The sequence below is a fragment of the Spea bombifrons genome, chromosome 1, assembly GCF_027358695.1.
Source record: "Spea bombifrons isolate aSpeBom1 chromosome 1, aSpeBom1.2.pri, whole genome shotgun sequence".
NCBI lineage: Eukaryota > Metazoa > Chordata > Amphibia > Anura > Pelobatidae > Spea > Spea bombifrons.
Window position 1 is genome coordinate 107,836,697 of NC_071087.1, and position 22,854 is coordinate 107,859,550.

The following is a 22,854-nucleotide window of genomic DNA, read 5'->3' on the forward strand; positions in this document are numbered from 1 at the left end:
AGGCCCTTGTGAATGTACTCAAATATGGGCTGGTAGCGCCTAGTGTCATAGACCACAATTCCCATTATCCCCAACCACATCTTTGGCATACCATCTAATGATGCTTTTGTAGCCAATCATGTTGTGAACTAGAGCTCCTCATGCTGATCCCTTGAGCATCATTGGGGACACACACAAAGCGTTGCATGGCCAGCCCTTGCTTTTACTTGGGCAGCTCTGAGATCCCAAAATGAAACATGATAATTTAAATGAAAAAAGGTTATGAATAGGGGTTAGCATGTAGAGTAACCATCAGGACCCCATGATTGCATAGCTTCTCTCAACAAAGGAAAACCAGCACATTACGAGTCGCAAATAGCAACAGCAATGTGTTAGTTACGGAGGTGAGCCTTTCACCAAACTGTGACTCATACAGAACTCAGACATGGACAAGTAAATATAAGAGGTTTAGCTTACATCACACACCTGCCAACCGGAAATCCGAGAAATGCAGTTATGACCTGTGTCTGTAATCTTTTCTTATTATTTGGCTAACGAAGAAAAGACTATTTTCAGAAATAAACCATGGCTGTTGCCTTGTCCTAGGCCCTTGGCTTGTTTCCATCACCCAATGAGCAAAAAGGGGTACCATGTTTTGTCCCCTTTTCCCCACCATGTCTTACCTTTTCCCTCTTACTCATCCCTGTTTCACTGCTTTTTTGTAATGACAGCTCCAGCAAATTTCACCCACCGATCAGCACCGCTGAAGTTATGTGTGGACTTTAGACACAAAAAGGCTTGAGGTAGCAGTTCCTGTTGGAGCCTCGTTGACATCAGCACTGTTACTCTTTGGGAGGTATCTGTCTGCTGTCTAGCAGCTGGCAGGTGATTAATAATTAGTTGGATTTTTAAGTGTTGGACTGTGTTAATAAACCTGCATTCAATGCCTTTTACACAGGTTTTGGGTGGTGTGTCTTTTTTTTGGGTTTGGGTGTTGGCTCTTGGGGGTAGGCATGTACTGCTATTGCCAGGGAGTCATGTTGCATTTTCAAAATAGCATATTTTTAAACATTGGGGACCAAAGAGCAATTTAGGGCCAAATGCAGTAGCGTACCTAGCGTGGGGCGGGGGGTTTGGGTGGTCCGCCCCGGGTGCCGCTCGTCAAGGGGGTGCCACGGGCTAGGGTGACCACATGTTCGGATCCCCGGCAGCATCGTCGCTTTTTTTTTTTACACGGAGGAGAGAGAGGGGCGCCGAGCGGTTGCTAGGCGCCCCTCTCTCTCCTCCGTGTAAAATTAAAAAAAAAAAAGTGACGATGCTGCCGGGGATCCGGGACATGTGGTCACCCTAGCCCGTGGCAACGCACCCCTCTAACTCCGTCGCGGTGCCGGCATGTCATGCTGAGCACCGAAATATGACGTCATATTTCGGCACTCAGCAATGAAGCAGCGGCAGCGCAGGAAGCAGCGGCAGAGCAGTAAGACGGAGGGGTCGTGCTCCCACCGCAGGACTTCTAAATGGTAAGTCCAAAACCTTTAACTACAAAGGGAGAGGGGGGTAGATAGTGGGGAGAGAGGGGGGTAGATAGTGAGGAAGGTGGGAGGGGAGTAGATAGTGAGGAGGGAGGGGGGTAGATAGTGAGGAAGGAGGGAGGGGGGTAGATAGTGAGGAGGGAGGGGTAAATAGTGAGGAGGGAGGGGGTAGATAGTGAGAAGGGATAGATAGTGGGGAGGGGGGTAGATAGTGGGGAGGGAGGGAGGGGGGAAGATAGGAAGGAGGGAGGGGGTAGATAATGAGGAGGGAGGGAAGGGGGTAGATAGTGAGTAGGGAGGGAGGGGGGTAGATAGTGAGTAGGGAGGGAGGGGGTAGATAGTGAGATAACAGTAATGCTGTACCACCTTCAATGTCTGCGCCAGTATATAACAATAGAAGCTATGCTGTTTTAAAGTGTTTGTGTGTGGGGGGTGACACATACAGGATCCGCCCCAGGTGCCAAATACTCTAGGTACGCCCCTGGCCAAATGCATATATGTGAAGTTATCACCATGGAATCCAATGTAGTGTTTTCGACGATTGCTTCATCCATATCACCTTGCCTTTAGAATGTTTGTATAAATATCACCCTGTGTGTTCCAGGCACATAGTGGTACTGAACAGAATAGTTGTATTTGTTTTAAGAAGACTTCCAGGAAATTCACTGGATTGCACAAAGGTGCGAACGGTATTTCATGCAGAATCATCAAGCCTCAGTATGTTCTGCACGTAAAACTAAACAGGGATCAAAAGGGCTTAAATAGAAAATAATTAGAAATTAAAAATTATGAGAATGAAAAACAGATATTGCAAAATGCAGTTTCAAGTTTGATAGCAATTATCAAGCAAATAGGCACAAGCCTGAAAATTAGCATGAAATCTGATAGACAGATCAGTCTTACAAATGGATGGCTAAAGGGGAAAAATTTAACTAAAATATAGGACCGCAATGCCCCGATCGTAGTCTATGGTGGATATGCATATAGAAATCAATTTTGCTGTAAAATGTACAGTGTGTGCAAGCAGCTGAAAAGAAGACTCATGGAAGGTAAATGGGTGAGGAGAGGAAGAGAGAATGGAAGGAGGGAGGGGTGTGAGAAGCTAAGGGAGTTGGTGATTGAGTGGGAGGGTAGGAGAGTTATGCATGGAGTGAGTATCTACTGTATATATTTTAGTATGACTGTATGCATGTTTGAATGCGTATGTGTTAGCATAACTATGCATGTGTGAGCGTTAGAGGGAGTGTGTGTTAACATGAGTGTGTATGTGTGGGTAGCATGTGTGTTAGAGTGTGTAAATATGTGTGCCAGGACATATGTTCATTATTGGGGAGGGCAAGCAGCTAATGGTGCCAATTGGCTTTACCTATCCCTTGGGCAAAAAAGTGCTTTCTTATATGTAGAATAGCTGGGCCCCTGGGACTTAGGGCCAATTCTATCTCAACACGTGTTGCTATGGTGTTTTCTACCTGTGTCTTATATTACAAACACTATTAAGAAACAACAGTTATAATATTAAATGTGAATGTTTTGGGTGAATCTGCCAATATTTGTGTTTAAAAACACAGAAACGTGTACATTTGCCATGTAAATGACTGCTACATATTAGCTTTTTTATTTTCTTAGTGTACATGCCAAGTACTCCACTTGCAATATTTGTATAATTTGAAGGAATGTTCTTGTTAGCTTTTTGTCTGCACCTCTTCACACTGTGCAGCCACTCCTATTACAGGACAGGAGTTCAGCCTGCGTGTTATGAGTAAATATTGAGCATCCTGCCATTATCTTGATGTGATTTCTTCCTTATATTTTTCTGCTCCCCCCTAAACCTATATTATCCGCTCCTTAGTTTTGGCAAACATTTTCTGCCGCTCCCTTCCTCGTTGGTTGCCACTGGCATCATCACAATATGCACTTCATTCACAATTGATTTCTTCCTTTCTTTTGAATAGCGTTTAGTTCAGTCCCAACATGACTATTCCTAGGAACTTTCTAACTGTGCTCACTTTAACACTTGATTAACCCTTTTATTAGTTCATCACAAAGATCTTATCCCTGCAACTCCATAATGATGGCAGCCAATAGGTCCTACAAACTGTCATCATGAAGACTGTTCTGTTCCTGTAACAAACGCACCAATGAGCAGAAATGTAGAGAAATCCTAAATTCAGATCAAGATACAAAGGAGTTATCTCCAGACTGTGTGACTCCCTATTCACACTGAGAACCTAAGTTTGGTTTAAAATATACATTTGTAATTGACACGTAGCTTCAAGTAGACACGAGCAGATATTAATTACATCACATTGGAAATGATGTTGATAATTTTTAACGTGACCATAATTAATTTTTATCTGTCCCATGGTAATCTCAACGGAGGGCTTTTGAGGTCTACAAGGTTATCTCAGTGGTAATACATGTGGGTATAATTGATGTTAATATACCTGTCTTGTACTCCCATTTATCAGACACCTGAAGACTCCAGATGAAGCGCCTCTGCTGAGTTCTTTAATATCAATTCTGAAAACTCAATGCTGAAGCTGGCTGCCAGGCTGAACTATATCATGTGCGGAGATGCCCAAAGTAGGGGCAAGTACATTTGTAAAAGCGTACACCACCAACATTTAAAGGCACCACACAGCTGTAATGTGCACTAAAGTTTATATACTGTGTCACTGCATTTAAAAAAATGACATGTGGTGCTCGTGGTGAGGATCACCTGCGAATGTATCGGTTTGCCTTAGTCTGTCAATTCTTGTCTTGTCATATCCCTTGAATTTATGTATTGTATTACGCGCTGAGTAAACTGTTGGCGCTATATAAATAAAAGATAATAATAATAATAATGTCGGTTTTGGAGGCTGAACATCCTAACAAGGGACATGCCTATATTACAGCCGAGGAACTATATAGTGAAGATTTTTGCTGCTTCTATACTACTTTGTGTTAATTCCACCTATTTCTTATCCTGTTTTTGCAGTCTGCGTCTTTCCTTGGTTCCTCTCCACCCCATCCCCTGTTTTGGGTCTTTGCACTGGGTTGTACTGGAACTTGTCTGGGCAAGGATAAATCAGTCTAATGAAAATAATGTAATCTATCTTCCCGAGAAAGTTAATTCCTGTCTCACCAGGAGGGGCTAGGGAAACATGCCACAAACTTTCCTTTCTCCTGTCACAAGCCTACAGTCTATTTATCACTCCCAAACACAATACAACTTGTTTGAATCACATACCCCTTTTACATGTTTATTGGTTTATTAGCAGCTGAAAAAGGTCCCCGTTTCAGGAGATTTTTTTTAATTATTTTACAATAACTTACATTATATAATTTTTATAGCACCAACAGATTTACTTAGCGCTTTATGATAACAATACAGTGCAAATAAATTATCATAAAGGTACAATAGATATGCCTACACTAGGAAAGGGTGTCCCTAGAAGCTACCATCTAAGTAGTAGTAGGGAGTGAGAGGGGACATTTCCTTCTCCAGGCAAAACCTGGAGGTTCGGTACAACCTTATCCCACCCCCCCCAGTGCCTCACCGCACAATGGGCTAGATACAAGGGAGATCTTTGATCTCCCCAACCATCCTATTTACCCTATGTAGACTGTGCTGGCTGACCGCAGCCTCCATAGGCCTCATTAAAAGGTGCTGCACACTTTTAAGACTCGGCTAAATATTTCCTAAAGGGGCGCAGGGCCATATTGGAGGAGGCGGCTGGGGCCACTGCCCTAGGTCGGCAATTCTAATAGTGCATATGAAATCATGGTTGTATGTAACTGTAGTGTATAATAATAATAAACATACCTGGGAACTTTTGGGCTCTGGCTACCTGGAGCCTACCCTTGAGGGGTGAGGCCAGAACTAACCACTGACGTCAGTGGCATTCTGACATTGCGACAGTCCTATTGAGTTATTGTGCCTTCCAACCAGGAGAAGCAATGCTTTTCATGGAGTCTACAGGCGAAACCTGGATAGTTCCCAGTTATGGAAATAAATTGTTCCTTTAGTTTGCTTTTGAACCGATGAAGCCTTGCAAACGTATGATAGAAGGGAGTTTCCAAAATATAAAGCAGCAGAGGGAGAATAAGATTTAGAGTTTATGTGGTAGCATGAAAGCAATATTTCGTAAAAAGAAGATGTTTTAGTTACTTCCTTAAAGGGTAACTTCTGCTTTTTTATTCTAGCATCAGTGAGGTGGTTTTCAAGAAGTCTCTAACATTACCACATTATCACATAATAATGAAACACAGTGAATTTATTCCCACCGCACATCATCTACTGTGTGTTGGTGTATTTACCTTTGGCACTGCCCTATGTCAAACTCAGGGCAGCATCCACAACATTCCTCTCCACGGCCACCATCTTCACAACAGGTAGCTGGGATATGATGATACCTGGGCGGTCACCCTGACGTTGGGGGGAGTTCCAGTTGATGTCAGTGGGCGTCCCCACTGATGTCAGTGGGCGTCCCCACTGATGTCGGTGGGCGTCCCCACTGATGTCGGTGGGCGTTCCCACTGGCATCATGGGAATCACCCTATTTAAAGGGCAAATTAGCGGGGGGTGGGGCGTGTCAGGATCCTGGGGAGATCTGCCCATTGAGTAGCAGCTCCCTGGGGGATCTGATCACCAGAGTAAGCCTAGGTCGGGATAAATTGCTACCTACTGCTGCAGACGTCTGTTGGAATTCCCGCTGACGTCGGGGACACCCCCTTTAAAGGGAACCGTATCTTCACCCAGAGATTTCCCGGTCAAACCCGGAGAGTTCCCAGGTAGAATGGTTCAGTCTTAATCACCTTATTTCACAATAAAATCAGAGTAAAGCGAGTTGTTGGGAGAGACTTGGAAATTTAAGTTGCTCAGTCCTTTTCTTTTGATTGTTAAAACGCCACACAGGAATTAAACCTGATCCAAGATGCCAATATAACATATTACCTGGGAGAGAAGTGTATGGCCATCGGTGTCATATGCAGCAAAAAGATTGCTAAGTATGAGAAGATGCTTTGCATGCATAAGGCCCAAATAGCATTCTAAATATCTTCACCTGACCATTTGTATGCTGTATGAGTAAAGGTCGCATAGGCAGTTCCACTTTGACAAAGAATTTCTGCTGAAAGTGAATAACATAAACAAGAGGAAGGGTGGAGAGATGGCTGTACCTTGTAGGATGTAGGGTCAAAAGCATTAGGATGATGCCTTAAATTGTGTTTCTTTTTTTGTGTCGGTATTCAAGCCGTCTGATTTCTAATGAAAACAGGATGGTTCCCCAAGCTTTACCCTAGCCGACCTTGCTAGATACCTAAGTTTGCTTGGTTGAAGCATCAAGGATGTATTCTTGGTTAGGCTAACTGGGCGATCAGGCCACCCATGTGCACCAGTTTAATATCCTGGTTAAAACGGAGATCTCAGATCTAACCAATCAGCCCATTTACGCTATGGAAAACTGTTCTGACATAATTCTGGCTCGGTGAACATTGTGCATAGGAGGGATTCACTAGAACCTTGTGTGCATGCATTAAAAACACTCCCATAGACTTCAACAGGCGAGCTTTCCTGCCAAGCAGCCAATCAGTGGCAAGAATCGCAGACCATGGCTGCAGCTTCTGCTAAAGGATTTTGTTTTCTTTTTTTGTTGTTTTTAAAGAATGCAATTCACTTTAGTATATTATCTTGAATGAATCAATATTATCACTTGAATGATTTTCCATGGTGTTTCACTAGTTAAAATTCTTTTAAAGCTGTAATAATCCATTAAACTCTTTCGACTGTCTCAGAATAAACAATACAATTTATCACCGGAAAGAGCGTAATTTAACATAATCTGCTGACCTCTGACAGAAATTCCACCTAGTTTCAATTTGTTCAAATCGAGTCCTGCCTAGTGGAACTCTGAAGCCTTCATAGACCTAGGATTGGCACAGTGGCGGAACATCTAGGGTCGCAGGGGTCACGACTGCAACCGGGCCCTGGAGTTCTGCCAGTCAGGGGGGGCCCAAGCGCATGGAATGCAGCAGCCGGCACAAGCTGCTGTATTCCATCACCTAGGATAGCGGTTGGCACGCGTGCCATGAGTGGGGTGCAAATGAGCGGCACGCGGGGCTGCCAACTGTCAGGGCCGGACTGGCCCACCGGGATACCTAATCTAATTGAAAGCCGTGGCATATAGAGGTATAAGGCATTTCTGGAGGCAGAGTGGCATATAGGGGGTATGAGGCATTTCTGGAGGCGGAGTGGCATATAGGGGGTATAAGGCATTTCTGGAGGCAGAGTGGCCCCATATATGCCACTTTATGCCACTCTGTCCCATGATATTCGTTTAAACCCCCTATATGCCAGAATGGGTTGACAGATATGATTCAATATGACATGTTTTTTTGCGGTGTGGGTAGGGGGGCCCTTAACAGATTTTCGCCCCTGGAGCCTGAGGCTTCTAGTTACGCCCCTGGATTGGCAAATTGTCAAGAGACCCTACTGTACAGTAACTAAACAGGATTTAGTACTCAAGCCCTATAACGCTTTGAATGGAAAAAAAAAATCAGCATCATAATACAGAGATATAAAACATGTTCTTCCTTGCACACACACACACACACACATAATACATGATGTATTAAGGCTATAAAGTGCTCAGGATTGCATCTGAAAGTTTATTTTTTTAACATTTCTTGTGTGTACTTTGTACCATGTTTGCCTGAAAGCACCTAAAATAAAGTTGTAAAGTACTGTGGTAGGCTGTTTTTTTTTGTGTAATTGAAGGTCTACACAGTGTGGGTAGAAAAGAGTATAGACAGAAGTCTGTGTCTGACATCCACCGCAGAATGGGTACACCAAATTAGAACTTTTCAGATCCCCATATAGATCTACAGCTATACAAGCAGACCCCTGGTTAATATAATATGCCATTATATCCAAATGAACAGTTGCAAAAAAATTGGATAGAAGATTAAAACACAAAAAATGTGTAGAAATAATGGCTTGTGTACAACTATTTATTCTTTCTATCCAGAGATGAAAATTATAGCTGGAGAGAAAATGTGATTTTGGCATTAAATGGCAATTAAAATTGCACTCGTGAGTATGTTCTAATACAATAAGTCCCTACAGACGTCTAGTCTCCAGGAATGTGTGCGGAGACTACCCGAGGCTCGGAGCTGTGAACCAGTGTTGGGTAGCCTCCAAGAATGCTGTTGTCTGGGTTACAGGGAATTGTGGAAATAAAAAAACAGTAAGTTCTCTGTGTTCTTTACTGACAACTCAAATGGTTGCCGAATGAATCAGTACTCTTATGTACATTACATTTATTTCATTTTACATTGATTATTTTATTTGACTTTTAAATTTGACAAAAAAGAGATTTAGATTTATTTTATTCTTTTTTTTATACAGTTATACAATTTATGCATATTTCTTTATATTTATTTTGCATTTATACATACCAACTCTTTCCACAGTCATACTGGACCTGTTTAAGTATTTCAGGCCAGCCTTTGCCTTCATGTCTCCCAAGTGTCCCTGCTTTGTGAGCCCTCTTTTGGGCTTATTATTGGTTACCTATCTGTGACTACACGGAGATATAATGTACTATTATTTGTTTTTTTTATTATTATTTTTAGTTGTATGTGAACTGCACCCTTACAAGAAATGGAGCAAAAAAAAATGAAAAAAAATCTGTGAATGAACGGGCGCACACAGGATGAAAAAGTGGTGCATTCAATGAATAACTTTTTTAGATGTAACTCAATTTAGCACCAAATAACATTATACTAACAGCCACATCAGAAGTGACCCTATTTCTCTTATTTCTGCTAGACATATAAATTCACACACATATATATATATATATATATATATATATATATATAATCAAAAACCGAAATTTTTTGTTTTGTGTATCATTATTTTCATATTCATTGGCTACAAAGTGCTGTCTGGGTTATAAATAGTGCAGAGAAACCTCGAACATACATACATACATTCGGAGTAATGTCATTTTTTTAGAATGCATACGCTCTGATTGCTCTGATCAAAGGACGCACTGTACACTCACAGCTCACGTCACTCACTCCAATACACGCTCGAAAGTGGAATGCGAGTTCTTTCGGCTCATGGAATGACACATGTAACTACTAAATCTTTTTGAGAATTTCACAATGGCCAGTTAAGATGACGTCATATTCTCACACACAGGACACGACAACTTTAGGAGGTGCTGCTCCCTCTGAGTCACTGCTATCATTTCACTGTTAGAGCTCCTGCATACGTCACTGAGACTGTCATTCCTGGATAACGCTTATCGTCAAAAAACTTAAAGAGATACCCTCCTAAAAATGTTCAAGTTTTAAACCAGGAGTTGGGGGACGACCAGGGCCGGGCCACCTATAGGCTAGGGCGCCTACTTGAAGGGGGCGCCGGCAGCTGCGCAGCCTGCAGCCGCGCACTGCCGGCCGCAGTCCTTCATTAGAAGCGTGGCTGCGGCTCGTGGTCATTATGGGGAGAAGTGGGATCGAGGACCTCATGGGAGCGCCGTGGCACGGTGTAGGGGTGGAGCCAGGGGGCGGCAAACTTATGTTTTGCCTAGGGTGGCAAAAATCCTTGCCTCAGCCCTGGGGACGAAATCTACCTTTTTTCAAGGACACGTGTACATTTCACATTTTGATCACATATGAACTGCTGCTCTGCACATGTGTGATGTATAAACCCACATTGAATCAGTCCCGCAGTTATTACTCCCCTTATACTGTATGGAGGCACCTTACGTGTGCAACATGTCAGCAACACGTGGAAATTATATTATTCACACAAAACAAAATGGCCAATGTGGTCATACTAACACACAATGATCAATAAACTGTGTAAGGTAATAGTATGCAATAAATGCCCTATGGGCCTATGGGCTGCCAGTCAACAAAATAAACTAGAGAAATAAATTGATTATTCCTAGTTACCTAGAATAATGCACTTATTGTATGGTTATGATTAACAGTTTCATGCATCAGGGAACTTTCTTTTGCCAGGTTATACGTTTGTTTTTTTCTAGATGACATATTAAAATGTGGAGATGTTTCTCTGATTAGTATACAGGAACTAAACAGTAAATTGGTACTTGAAATCATTTCTCCTATTGCAGCTGGAAATGTCCGGTTTATGAATGAAACATATCCAGAGATATTTGTACACGGGCCAAATCATTTTAATCGCTAGTATCCATTCAGCGCAAGATATGTTAAGTGGAGCTATAGTAGAAATAATTTAGTAATAACATGGGAGGATCAGGATATGTGTGTAATATAGTGGGATTTTTTAGTGAAACATAGGAATGTCCTACTTTATTATTATCTTAAGGAGAAGAAGTTGCGCATTTATATGTGTATATATATATATATATATATATATATATATATATATACTGTATATATGTATATATATATATATATATATATATATATATATATATATATATATATATATATATATATATATATATATATATACACATATAATAGCACCTGCCTGCATATACATAATAGCACTGGCTGCATGTAACTTTAGAACAGGGTATATGGTTCTTTTAATTCACAAATCACTTCCTGCAGAATAAAGTGTAATGGAATGTGTATGTACCACAGTTCTGAGTGTAGCGTGTACAAGTGTAACGTTTTGGGGGCCCTCCTATGGGTGTGTTTTGATGATCACTGACAGAGTTGCAAGTTCTACATTCCAGGGATTCCAGTTCTGTGGGATGGGATGATATGGGACGGGCCGCCTAGTGGGGTGTGGGTGACATCTGGGTCCCACCCCAGGATTTATAACAACCCCCACAGCAAAATCCACACTTAGAGGAGCTGTCAATACCTGTCGTTACCTGCGCAGCAGTCGCTACAGGTCAGTGTCATGTTCATTCTGTGCTTATGGAGATTGTCAGTGTTTGCCTCTGGGTTAATAAGTGTGTGTGAATGGCTATATATCTACACTTGTTTCAACTGCGATACATATGTTACCAGTATAATTACATTTAAGTAATTAGAGACAGAAGATGACTATCTCCCTAATTTAACACACTGCAAAACAATACATTTTTATATACTGTATATTTTTAAGATTTTTTTGTTTTTACAAGAGACAAAAATTCCGACAAATGAAAAAATTATTTTTAAACTTACCGTCTTTAGTCGGTGCTGAGGAATGAATGAATGATTGTGTACATAAACCATAGGACGCCAACGATTAACACTTAGCTGGACTGGGATATAACTCCCATGATACATGGCCAACACTTTCCTGGACATAGGAAGAGTGAAGATAGGATTGCAGTATAACAACATCTGGGGAAGTACCTGCTGGCTATTGCTGACAGTTCAGTCTACATTTACAAGTTGGAAAGGTGCCCTGCTACACTGGAACAGGCGCATAGCCTAACACCGGCACATTCTCCTCTCTGTAACCATCATCTACAAACACAAATCAACTGATTTGGAGGTAGTTATGTGGACTCCTCATACACTCAGAAACAAGGGTCTGCACTAACCTGTCTTCCCGGCATATTTGTCTCAGTTATTCTGTAACTGCTAATAAATCACCCCGAACAATTCTGTTTAGATGTGTTTTTTATCCTCAACTGTCATGTTATCTCTAATTCCTATTTCAATTTTCCTTTTGTTTTTATTCGCATTACTTTTTCCTTTCTATACTTGCCATTGTTCAGTAAATTGAAATCAGGGTGTAAATGACAATGGCAAACTTCTGCACACATTTGCCTGCAATCATTTGAATACACGTTAGTATACCAAGTGTATGCCTGTGCACATTTTAGTATGATGGTGTGTATGAATATGTTTTTTCATTATGTATAGATACTACATGCTTTTTTTATCCTGGCAGTACACACAGTACATGATTTTCTGGCACAGTGTACAGAGGATGAGTGGTTCTGTACGGAGGAGGGAGTAGATAGGACTGTAGAAATGGATAAGGGTAGTGACACAGAAGACAGGCTGGGTGGGGTTGATCTCTGCCAAAACTTCCTCTTTAACTTTGGGTTTTATTTTCGTTGCTATATCAAGCAGGAGGTACAGGATACCGGGAGTGGAATTCTCAAACTAAAAGGGGATTTTAGAGTAGGGTGGTGTGTGAAAAGCTAAGGTTGAAACAGAGTTCACACTGGTGGCCAGAACTATGTCAGACCGCCTTTATTGCAAAAGACTCCTGTCACATGAGTCTGTGTCCGGATAAAGTAGACAGTTTCTATTAACTTAAGGCTGTTGGTAAAACAACTTGGTAGAGACGACGTCTGTTACAAGACAGTTCTGAAGAAGAACTTCTTCCAGTTAACTTGAGACTACTTCACTACAGGTTATTTTCTGTAAGTGTTAATTGGTTGACGAAAAAGATTGTGGATATTCCACCAACATACTGCAGCCCACCTGCCAATGTCTAATACCACTTACAAATGCTTGTTGTTGTTAACTTGGAATATTCACATTAACCATCTTTTGTTTTATTTGTTTTCTCGTACTTCAAACAGATTCTGAAAACACTAAATTAATTATAGTCTGTGGAGGAAATCACGGTATGTCTGCGGAGAGGAAGAAGTCCTGGTGGGCAAGGTGTTGTTCATGCTGTGCCAGTGGTAGAGAAGACACTGATGAATATGTAGGAGGAGGTGCAGGAAGACCATCAGACAGACCAACTCATACTAGTGGTATAGATGGATCAGGGACCTATCCAGATGGGTCTGGGGGCAATACAGAAAGGCCAGGAAACAATGCAGAAAGGCCAGGCGACAATGCAGAAAGGCCAGGAAACAATGCAGACAGGTCAGGAGGCAACACTGACAGAAATGGTGGCAGCACTAACATACCTCTGGACAACATACCCTCTGGAGAGATAAGCAGTGAGTACAAAACTACTAATCATGGACTCTCTTTCACAAGCATCTCTCATGATCCATTTTTCTACTTTTTATCTGTATTTTGTTTTCTGATCCTCCTCTGGATTCTACTTGCACTCATCCTTGTTGTCCCTCTAAACCGTTCTCCTTATACATTCTATGACTTCTAGGGTTTGCACCAACCCAACATACCATAGATTCTTTAGCTGAGTTTCATAGCCTGACTACAACCAACATAACTTTAATGTACATTTCTAGGGTCAGCGCTACAAGTGCAAAGTGTGGACCTCCTAAAGGCGCGGAGTGGAGAAAACCGCCGGTCACATCACACAGATGAATTTGAATATGATGAGCTGATTGTTCGTAGGGGACAGCCCTTCCAGATCTGTGTAACTTTTAAGAGGGCCTTCAATCCGAAGAGTGATCAGATATGTATTTTACTACAGATGGGTGAGTTCCTTAACAGTCCTGTTAAATTCTGTAGAGCAATGAACATTTACATAGTAGTTTCAATAAATTACTGATACAGTAACTTGCGACTTTAGATAAATAAGAGCTGTGTAACAATCTAGATTTATGAGGCTCCAAAGGACAGGAAATGATTAACCTATCTAACATTTTGTGTGGTTTGGCTGGAGCAATATAAAACATCTTATTATTTGAGCTGTAATCTATGTATTGTATGGATCTCGGAAGTTTATGGTATTTATTTGTCTTAACTCTTTTTGACCAAGAAGAGTTAAAGACAGTATTTGTTTTGGTTTTGACAGGATTGTTAAACACTGCTTGGTCACATTCCTGTTATGCGTTTGGTATTCACTGTACCATGTTCTGTACTATTTTGTAAATGCGAATTGGTTATCACGAGTAAAGGAAGAAATTAGATAAATGCGAGAACTTAATAAATCTGTCATAAGATTTATGGGTATGTAGGGGCAACTCATTTATTTCTGCATTTTTAGCCTGGTGACTCTAATGCGAATGAGACGTGATGTTGTAACCCAGGGCTTTCCAACCTCTGGTGTGGACTCTGTCCATGATCCAGTTTGGCAGAAATGAACATTAAGTCAGGAAGCGTCCACAGTGGTGACCTAATCCAACATCTCAACAATGTTATCAATAATGGCAGCTACATGCAAAATGTCCCTAGATTATCTTTTAATTCTTTGTTGTTTTATATTTAAGCGTAACACTGCAAACATAGATATCAAGCAATCAGACAAATAAGTAAGAAAAAGAAAGCTAACATTGACAATTAGTATAGAGAGTAGACATATATTTTTAAATATTTAAAAATAAATTCTAGGAATAGTGTGCTGCTGCTTTAATGAATACAGTGGAGACAGTAGAAACGCTTGGAGTTATTTTTTTTGTTCAGCAAAACAGGCAGTTGATCATCTGACATTACGAAAATACTGCATATCAGATTTTCATATGATTAACCATATTAGGACTGCACAGTTAGCTAACCCTTTGACCATTAGCAGTTGTTAACAAACATTAATTGATGTATTTATGTAAATTATTCCACCTTTCCGCATGTACACTAACCTTCAAAAGTCTGGGATCACCCTAAAGAAATATTTGATGCCATATTCCAATAATATGTCATAGTCTGGCATTTTAAGTGGGATGAGGTCACCAATCTATGTGAAGAATATGCATCCCACTTGTTTCAGTAAATTATTTCTGACCTTGCAACCTTAAAGGGTAATGAAGAACTTGCTTAGAACCCTTCCCTTATTGAGAATGCACAGGCAAGATCAGTGCAACTGTGGCAAAGATCATAAAATCCCATCAGTAATAATGTGCTTTCTTTAAACATATTGATTTTCCTTTGTGGCTCCTAAAAATTTAGAGCTGCCCTTGAAGCTGGGTTCATCCTGCCTACATTGTAATCTCTGTTTCTAGCATTTCTTCTCTGTAATTTGGTATTTTCTTTACAGCGGTCTTTAAAATTAGCCTAGTATGATGGTACTGTTTGTGTCTATCTTTTAGTGCCTTTTTCTATTCTTTTTCAAATATGTAGATGTTTGTAGGTTTCACTTCTGAGAAATAGAAAAAAAAAATCTATAATTATAAGCATGTGTGGGAACTGCGTGATGCTTAAATCCTGGAGCCTTTCTTTGATGTGGGGTTTTCCCATATGTTTAGTTTTGATGATAGTCTATCTCAGGGAACATGTATTCTTTCTCTGATCTTTGGGTGTTGGTCAGTAACAAAATAAAATAAAAAATCCAAGATACATATTGTTTCCAAGGTAACTATTAGTTGTAAATCTGTTTTTGAGTGTCTAGTGGCTGCACACTGTAGATAATCCTAAAATGTTTGCATGCCAATTCCCATGATTGGTACTGGGGGTCTTAAATTTGTTTAACTTTATTTATTATTTTTGATAAGTGAGCCGTTTACATTAAGCTGTATGCTATATATGTATCTGTATATTTTTATTAACGTGAATGTATTTACACTGCAAAGATATATTTTTTCAACTAAAAAACTGATTAGTGTTTTCCAGTGTTGCTTAGGTTATGTTGTGTCTCTTGCAGCTAATTCTCAAGCAGTCACCTTGCCCATGGTTAAAGAGTTTGATGAGGGTGGTTGGGGTTGTCAGGTATCTGAAGCCAGTGGTCAAAAGGTGACTCTGTGGTTGAACACTCCACCTCAGGCTCCAATAGGAAAATACCAATTATCAGTGAAGACCCAAAGCCCTGGAGGATCCTACACGCACCCATCAGACCCTAACCTCAGGCTCTATCTCTTGTTCAATGCTTGGTGCCGCTGTAAGTATGCAGTCACATCTTTTTGAAACACACAGTACCAGCAGATTCTGTAGCACAGTGAACCTTACCAATAACATTAAAATTGCTAGTATACAATTTGACAATAAGATTAGAACACATTAAGATGTAATAGTTCAGAAGGAGAAGAGGCCCTTGTGAGCTTACAGTCTATTAGAGTCCATTCCATTTCTGAGAAATTTCAAGGGCTTACTTTCTTCTTCCCCTGCCTCACAAATGCCCCCTACTTCTCTTCATTTTCTAAATTTCTTTATTTGCGAGTTAATGTATAGACCTGCTAAAATTTGAGGATCTAGGAAACAGTTATGCCATTTTCTAGAGGCAAGTTTCTGCATGCTATCAATTATTAGAGCATTGCTTTTCCTTTAAGTTTTTGCTGTTTTTCAGCTTTAGTAAATTTACCCCAGCACATCCATAATATTGTATGAAATTACATACTATTTTCAACTTGGTTATTTTCTGCAGTGGATTCTGTCTTTATGGACAATGAGTCATGGCGTCAGGAATATGTTCTAAATGAGATTGGACGTATTTATTATGGCACAGAACACCAGATTGGAGAAAGGTCCTGGAACTATGGACAGGTAAAACATCGGGAGTTGTAGCTTTTTATGCTCCAAACCATTTCCAGTCATGATGTCTCTTAGACTCACCTCATTTCTCAGATGCTGGTTAATATTGGCGTTGATATTATGTTAATCATATAAAGCTATGTATCAGTGATCAGTCATAATTTTAAGAATGTTGACATAATTACCACAGGTCACAAATTAGAATGAGTCATAAACCCTTGGTTTTATGAGAGTATTATGACTCTACATTATATTTTGTGTGTACAGAATTGGTCATTTTAAATGAGTGTTCTTGTATTTCATTGCTTGCAAAGGTATAGGCAAATTAGAGGCTTATTTTTGTGGCGTCTGCAGTTAGATGTGTGGACAGAATACATTGCACATGAATGTCAGTCCTTTCTCTCTCTCCTGATAGTGTTTTGTCTTGCCTACAGTTTGATAAAGGAGTCTTAGATGCTGTTCTTTATTTAATGGATCGTGGAGGATTATCACCTACAGCAAGAGGGGATCCCATCAATGTTACACGGGTCATGTCTGCCATGGTAAGAGTTATTGGGGTACACAAAGAGATGTTTTTATGAGTTACATAGGTGCATATGAGTGTATGTCTCTTCACCCAATACCATCCCTTCATTCTAGATAAGATTCCTTCCCACTGTGTTACCTTCAATACTTGTTCTGCTATTGATTCTCTTATTGTTGTGTTCTACCTTCTTTCTTTCCATCCCCCTCAAATGCATAACTCTCCTAATATCACCTTCTTTTTCCACACTGACCAGGTAAATTCTATGGACGATAGTGGCGTGGTTGCTGGAAGCTGGTCGGGTGATTATGCCGATGGAGTAAACCCAGTTGCCTGGGTAGGCAGTGTAGACATTCTACTCCGCTTCCACCAGACAGGAGCCCCTGTCAAATATGGGCAGTGCTGGGTGTTTGCTGGTGTCACAACAACAGGTAATAGACATGAAGGATGACACGTAAAATAGTCATCTAAAATGTGTAAAGAGACATTAAAAAAATTAGCGATGTAGGCAAAAAACACTCATGGTGTTTCACTGCCTCTACATCTCTAAAAATGATCTCCTTTCTGACTCAGCATTTCCCACACAAGAGCCAAATACCTGTTATCTTTTCAGCACTTCTAATTGCATTTGTCTTCTTAAACTTTGTTTTTGTCTTCGTCTATTTGCCTCACCTTTCTTGTTCCTTTCAATCACAATAATCCTCAGCATTCCGTCTCTCACTTTGTATTTGCTTTCCCTTCCTAACTTCCTCCCTTGCACTTCTTCTCCCTAATTTTCCTCCTGAACCTATCCAATGATCTCACTTAAACACCATCTAACCACTCACTTAACCATGTTCCTATCTCCCAACAGTACTCCGCTGTCTTGGGATTCCAGGACGTACCATCACAAATTTTGCCTCTGCTCATGACACTGACGGAAACCTAACTTTTGATGTTTATTTTGATGAGAACATGAAGCCAATTGAGGAAAAAAATGCTGACTCTGTCTGGTAAGTGGCTTGGGGGTGTACATATCTGCATGCTTATATGGAAAAAAGCGGGAAACAAAGAGATAGATAAAAATAATGATGGATGTTAAAACCTACTGATTTGTTCTTGTGCAGGAATTACCACGTGTGGAATGACTGCTGGATGACACGGCCAGATCTGCCTCCAGGATTCAGTGGCTGGCAGGCCATTGATGCCACACCCCAGGAGACTAGTAATGGTGAGGGATCCAAGGATATATCAGGATTTTTTACCTTTGGTTTCCACATTGCATCACTTTCCTTGACTTCATCTCACATTTTCATTTCTTCCCCTCTTTAACTAATTTTTCTTCTAGGTATCTACTGTTGTGGACCATCTCCAGTTCTTGCCATCAAGAATGGATTAGTGAACATAAAATATGACACTGCATTCATCTTTGCCGAGGTAATTTTATGTGTGTGTAGCCTGTAGTTTGTAATGGCCATACTATTTCTACTTTATAAATATATTTCTTTCCATTTGTTGTGCTACTCTGTGCAACTGTGTATTATAATCGAACATTGTGTCATCATGTTATTACTGTATTTTGTGTCACCTAGGTAAACAGCGACAAAGTTTTCTACCAACGTATGGCAAATGGACAATTCAAAAGGATTCATGTGGAGGAGCGAGCCGTGGGACATTGCATAAGTACAAAGGCTGTCGGCTCAAATGCAAGAGAGGACATCACCTACCTCTACAAGTACCCCGAAGGTAACCACACATTTCACTATACCTCAGCTGCCACTTATATGTTATTTAAACTATCCATATTTCAGTGAGATCCAAGCAGCGTTTCAGTGACTGCTTCCTCACTTACACAAGACTTACCCACTGACATTTGGCATCTTTACGTGTACAGGAGTTGGAAGTGTTTGTTCATGTGCTCCCAATGTATCCTCACCATGTGGCATATCTCAAGATGCTGCCCCTCCATGCCATTGGGTCACTGGCCTACCACACAAGCTAATGTGCTATGTCAATGAAAAGGGATAGGGTTTTGGCATTGTGCAGAGTCTTTCACATATAAACACTTTACAAAGCATTGGGAGGCTGCCCTGACTTGTGGTGACATTATTTTAATAGAAGGAAACGCCGAGTCATAAGGAAATGACATCACTGTTTCTGTAATTAAAAGTTATGTTAATAAACTTACTGTACAAAAACAGTCATGCTTTTCAACATGTTTATTACTACGCATGACATTTAATAGTTATAATGTCACTGTCACTCTATCATTTTATTAATACTATTATATACTATATATTTATAATAGGATTACTATATGATTTTCTGCCTCCTTTTCATTCTGTCTCTCTCATTTTCCTGTAGGTTCTGCAGAAGAAAGGAACTCCGTCCGCACAGCAGCCAAGTATGGTAACAAGCCAATGGCAGTTGCAGAACCCGAAGAAACAGAAGATATATCTATGACTATTGAGTCACAGGATGGAGTCCTAATGGGCAGTGACATCAATGTCCGTGTCTTGCTGAAGAATGGAAGCAGCAGCAGGCGTTCTGTGTCCTTATCCATGTGTGTTGCTGTTATGTTTTATAACGGCGTGTGCAAAGAGTCATTTAAGGATGAGACTCGTGAGGTTGCTCTGAACCCCGGAGAAAGTAAGATTCAAGGATATGTACAGTATTCTGTCGTCTCTCTACAAATTCACTTATATTAACTATATGCTTACTATAATGTCCATAATGAATAATTAGTATCTCCCTCCGATACAAGCTTGCTGAAAATCATTATGTGCTTTTATGTGTTCTTTCCCACCTATAATGTGCTTATCTTTTCCTTTATAGCAAAGGCTGTGGGTATGCTGGTGAGTTATCAAGAGTATCGGACACAATTGGTGGATCAAGCAGCAATGATGTTGACAGTGTCCGGGATTGTGAGAGAAACAGGCCAGAAATTGGCCAAACAGTACACGTTTAGAATACGAACTCCTGACCTGGTCATCAGGGTAAGTTTACATACGAACAAGTGCCTCCTGTTCTGACCTATTTATTTGATCATTGAGCTGGACGTACTATTCTGTAATGATATATGTCCTTGTGATAAATAATGGAGTGAATGAGTATGATATTTTGATATTATTGTGTTTTAGGTACATGGTGATGCTGTTGTTGGACAGCAGATTGTGGCTGAGATCATATTCCAGAATCCTCTCCAGATAACTTTGCACAATGCAGCATTCCATGTAGAAGGACCAGGCTTGCAGAGGCCTAAAGTTGTACACATTGGGTATGTCACTCCATACATTTCACCTATCCCTAATCATTTACGTCACATCAAATATTCTCATGTTAAAATGCATATTAAATATATTGTTACATTTTGCCCAGCTTTTTTTTATACATTACAAACTGTCTTCCCCTTTTCATTTGTTTCACTGCTCATAATCCTGATGCCTGCACTTTTTTCTGCACATTGTGTAAATAGCCCCTCTATTTCCATAGCCCAGTTTCAGTCTATGACTTTGCAGCATCTTTGATTCTTAAAATTGATCTTACAATAAATATTTATTCTCCTTTGTAGGGATATCGGACCTCAGAAGACAGTCTCTATCACAGAACGCTTTACACCACGTCGTCCAGGTCCCCGTCAGTTGATCGCCTCATTGGAGAGTAATGAGCTGAGCCAAGTGCACGGAGTCACTGAAGTTGTTGTGCGTAGCAGCTGAATTAATCTGGAGCCAAACCAAAGCTGATCTAGAGCCATCATGCATTACTCATTCAGTATTAATGGATGACAAAGACTGATGACTGCAAACTTGAAATAACTGTATTTCTGAATGTGCCCTTACTGACATACCAAGGTTTTACATGTGATTACACCAGACGGGACAGTGTGACTTCACTGATCAATGACATATTCCACAGACCATCGTGACAGTCAAAACTATTAATTCACAAGAAGAAGATCTGACCTTTTTAAAGACTATGTCTCTGGATTTAATCTCACTCTCAGGGACCACTTGATAACTGAACAGAAGCTGTATGGATCCATTTCTCATGTTGGGATGATGGCTCACTAAGATGGCACTCAAACAAATGATATGTGGGTGTAGGCCATATTAGTCAGAGAGCAGACTGGTTAATTAAGTTTGTGGAATCGTAACAACCGTGATGTTGTAGGTGTCAACAATGCCTTAAAAAAACTTGTCTGAAAGCACAGGAGAATATATCAAGGACTCTGTGGAATTTATTGGGAATTAAACCTTTGCATCGGTGTAAAATCACAGTCAAGAAACAGATGCATATACCTGAGCCAGATGTAGCCATCCCGAACTCTGTTCTTTGTACTTAGCGGTTCGTCCTGCACGTGCATTCCCTGTCTATGCAGTGTGCTGACATCCCCAATTATTATTTGTCTGGGTCCTACTGTGTCCAGATGTCCGATTGCACAGCTAAACCAAACTTGATTCTCTGTTCAGGTGGCTTACAGGCTTTCACAAAACTAAGGGATTTTTTTAGTAATCAGAATTGGAATATTATGTAAGGTTTCACTTGGTTCTGTTGGATATTCTGCTGACCTTATGCTTTTCCCCAAGCCCATGTGAAATGGCAGAATCAAGCCACTTATTTACAGTTGGACACATTAACTGTGATCAGATAAAGCACTGGACTTATATGTGTACCTTTTTAATTAAAATAAATATATGTATTTTATTGTTTATTTCAATAAATATTTTACTATTTTTACCAACTATATCATGCATTGTTTTTGTAGCTTCTAGGCCAAAATTAACAATACTTTTGCTTGCCTAAGTCATGAATGTTAAATTGGAGATGTTCCACATTCTTCAAGTAACATCTTCATAACCTGTTCAAACCATAACTGGTGTTTATAGAGTGTGAAATACGCCATATTTTATTTAACATCCAAGCAAAATTCTGGATTAAGAGCTATGTTAAAAACAATAGAAAACACTCAATTAAACAATTCAATGGAGTATGCAGACTATTAATGCAACCTAATTGTATATAATTTTATACATACATTTCAGACAATGAAAAAACATTGTCTAGAACAATCAAGCCATGTCTAAAGAAATGTAATGCAAAATTAAAAGCTGAAATAAACACTCTGCACACAAATGCACTATAACATCAATGACACGTTTCTCAAATAAGTACCAAGAGATAGACTATACCAAAACGAATATTCTACTCCTAAAATGATTTGCCACTGATTTAGGCGCTACATGAATTTATTTATCAACACATACAGTCTTTTCCATATGGATTATTGCTTATCCAAACTATTTCCATTTTCAGGACAATATTTGATGACGTAATAATGCCTTTTTTAAAATTAACTTAGTTACTACATTTTATTAGCTACAAAAGGTACAATTATTCTTGAAACAGTGGTAAACAGACAGCAAAACAAATATCGACAAATTTAAACATACTAACAGTATTGCAGTAGTGAGCTTCTGTTGTGGCAGTGATGTGTGCTTACATCAATTTACCTTTGATCTTCTTAGATACAAGCTGGTTAGGAAATGACAAGACAGCACGCTGGGCAAGCATACACAG

General features: G+C 40.1%; 1 protein-coding gene across 1 annotated transcript; it reads left to right on the top strand.

The window, feature by feature from the left end:
* The first annotated feature begins 11,274 nt into the window (after positions 1-11,274).
* TGM1 (transglutaminase 1) lies at positions 11,275-22,018 on the top strand. The gene is made up of 15 exons (XM_053467863.1): positions 11,275-11,397; positions 13,037-13,405; positions 13,661-13,852; positions 15,952-16,185; positions 16,669-16,787; positions 17,210-17,317; positions 17,555-17,729; positions 18,152-18,290; positions 18,405-18,508; positions 18,626-18,714; positions 18,870-19,023; positions 19,642-19,926; positions 20,113-20,273; positions 20,418-20,554; positions 20,849-22,018. Exons 2-15 carry the CDS (start codon positions 13,084-13,086, stop codon positions 20,991-20,993), a joined length of 2,364 nt encoding a protein of 787 aa, XP_053323838.1. The 5' UTR covers positions 11,275-11,397; positions 13,037-13,083; the 3' UTR covers positions 20,994-22,018.
* The last annotated feature ends 836 nt before the right edge of the window (positions 22,019-22,854 follow it).

Excerpts from the sequence above, each read along its gene's own strand:
- TGM1 (XM_053467863.1), top strand. The coding sequence starts at position 13,084 with ATGTCTGCGGAGAGGAAGAAGTCCTGGTGGGCAAGGTGTTGTTCATGC. Across the intron at positions 18,509-18,625 it reads ACCCCAGGAGACTAGTAATG|GTATCTACTGTTGTGGACCA; the intron begins GTGAGGGATCCA and ends TTTTTCTTCTAG. Across the intron at positions 20,555-20,848 it reads CCTAAAGTTGTACACATTGG|GGATATCGGACCTCAGAAGA; the intron begins GTATGTCACTCC and ends TCTCCTTTGTAG.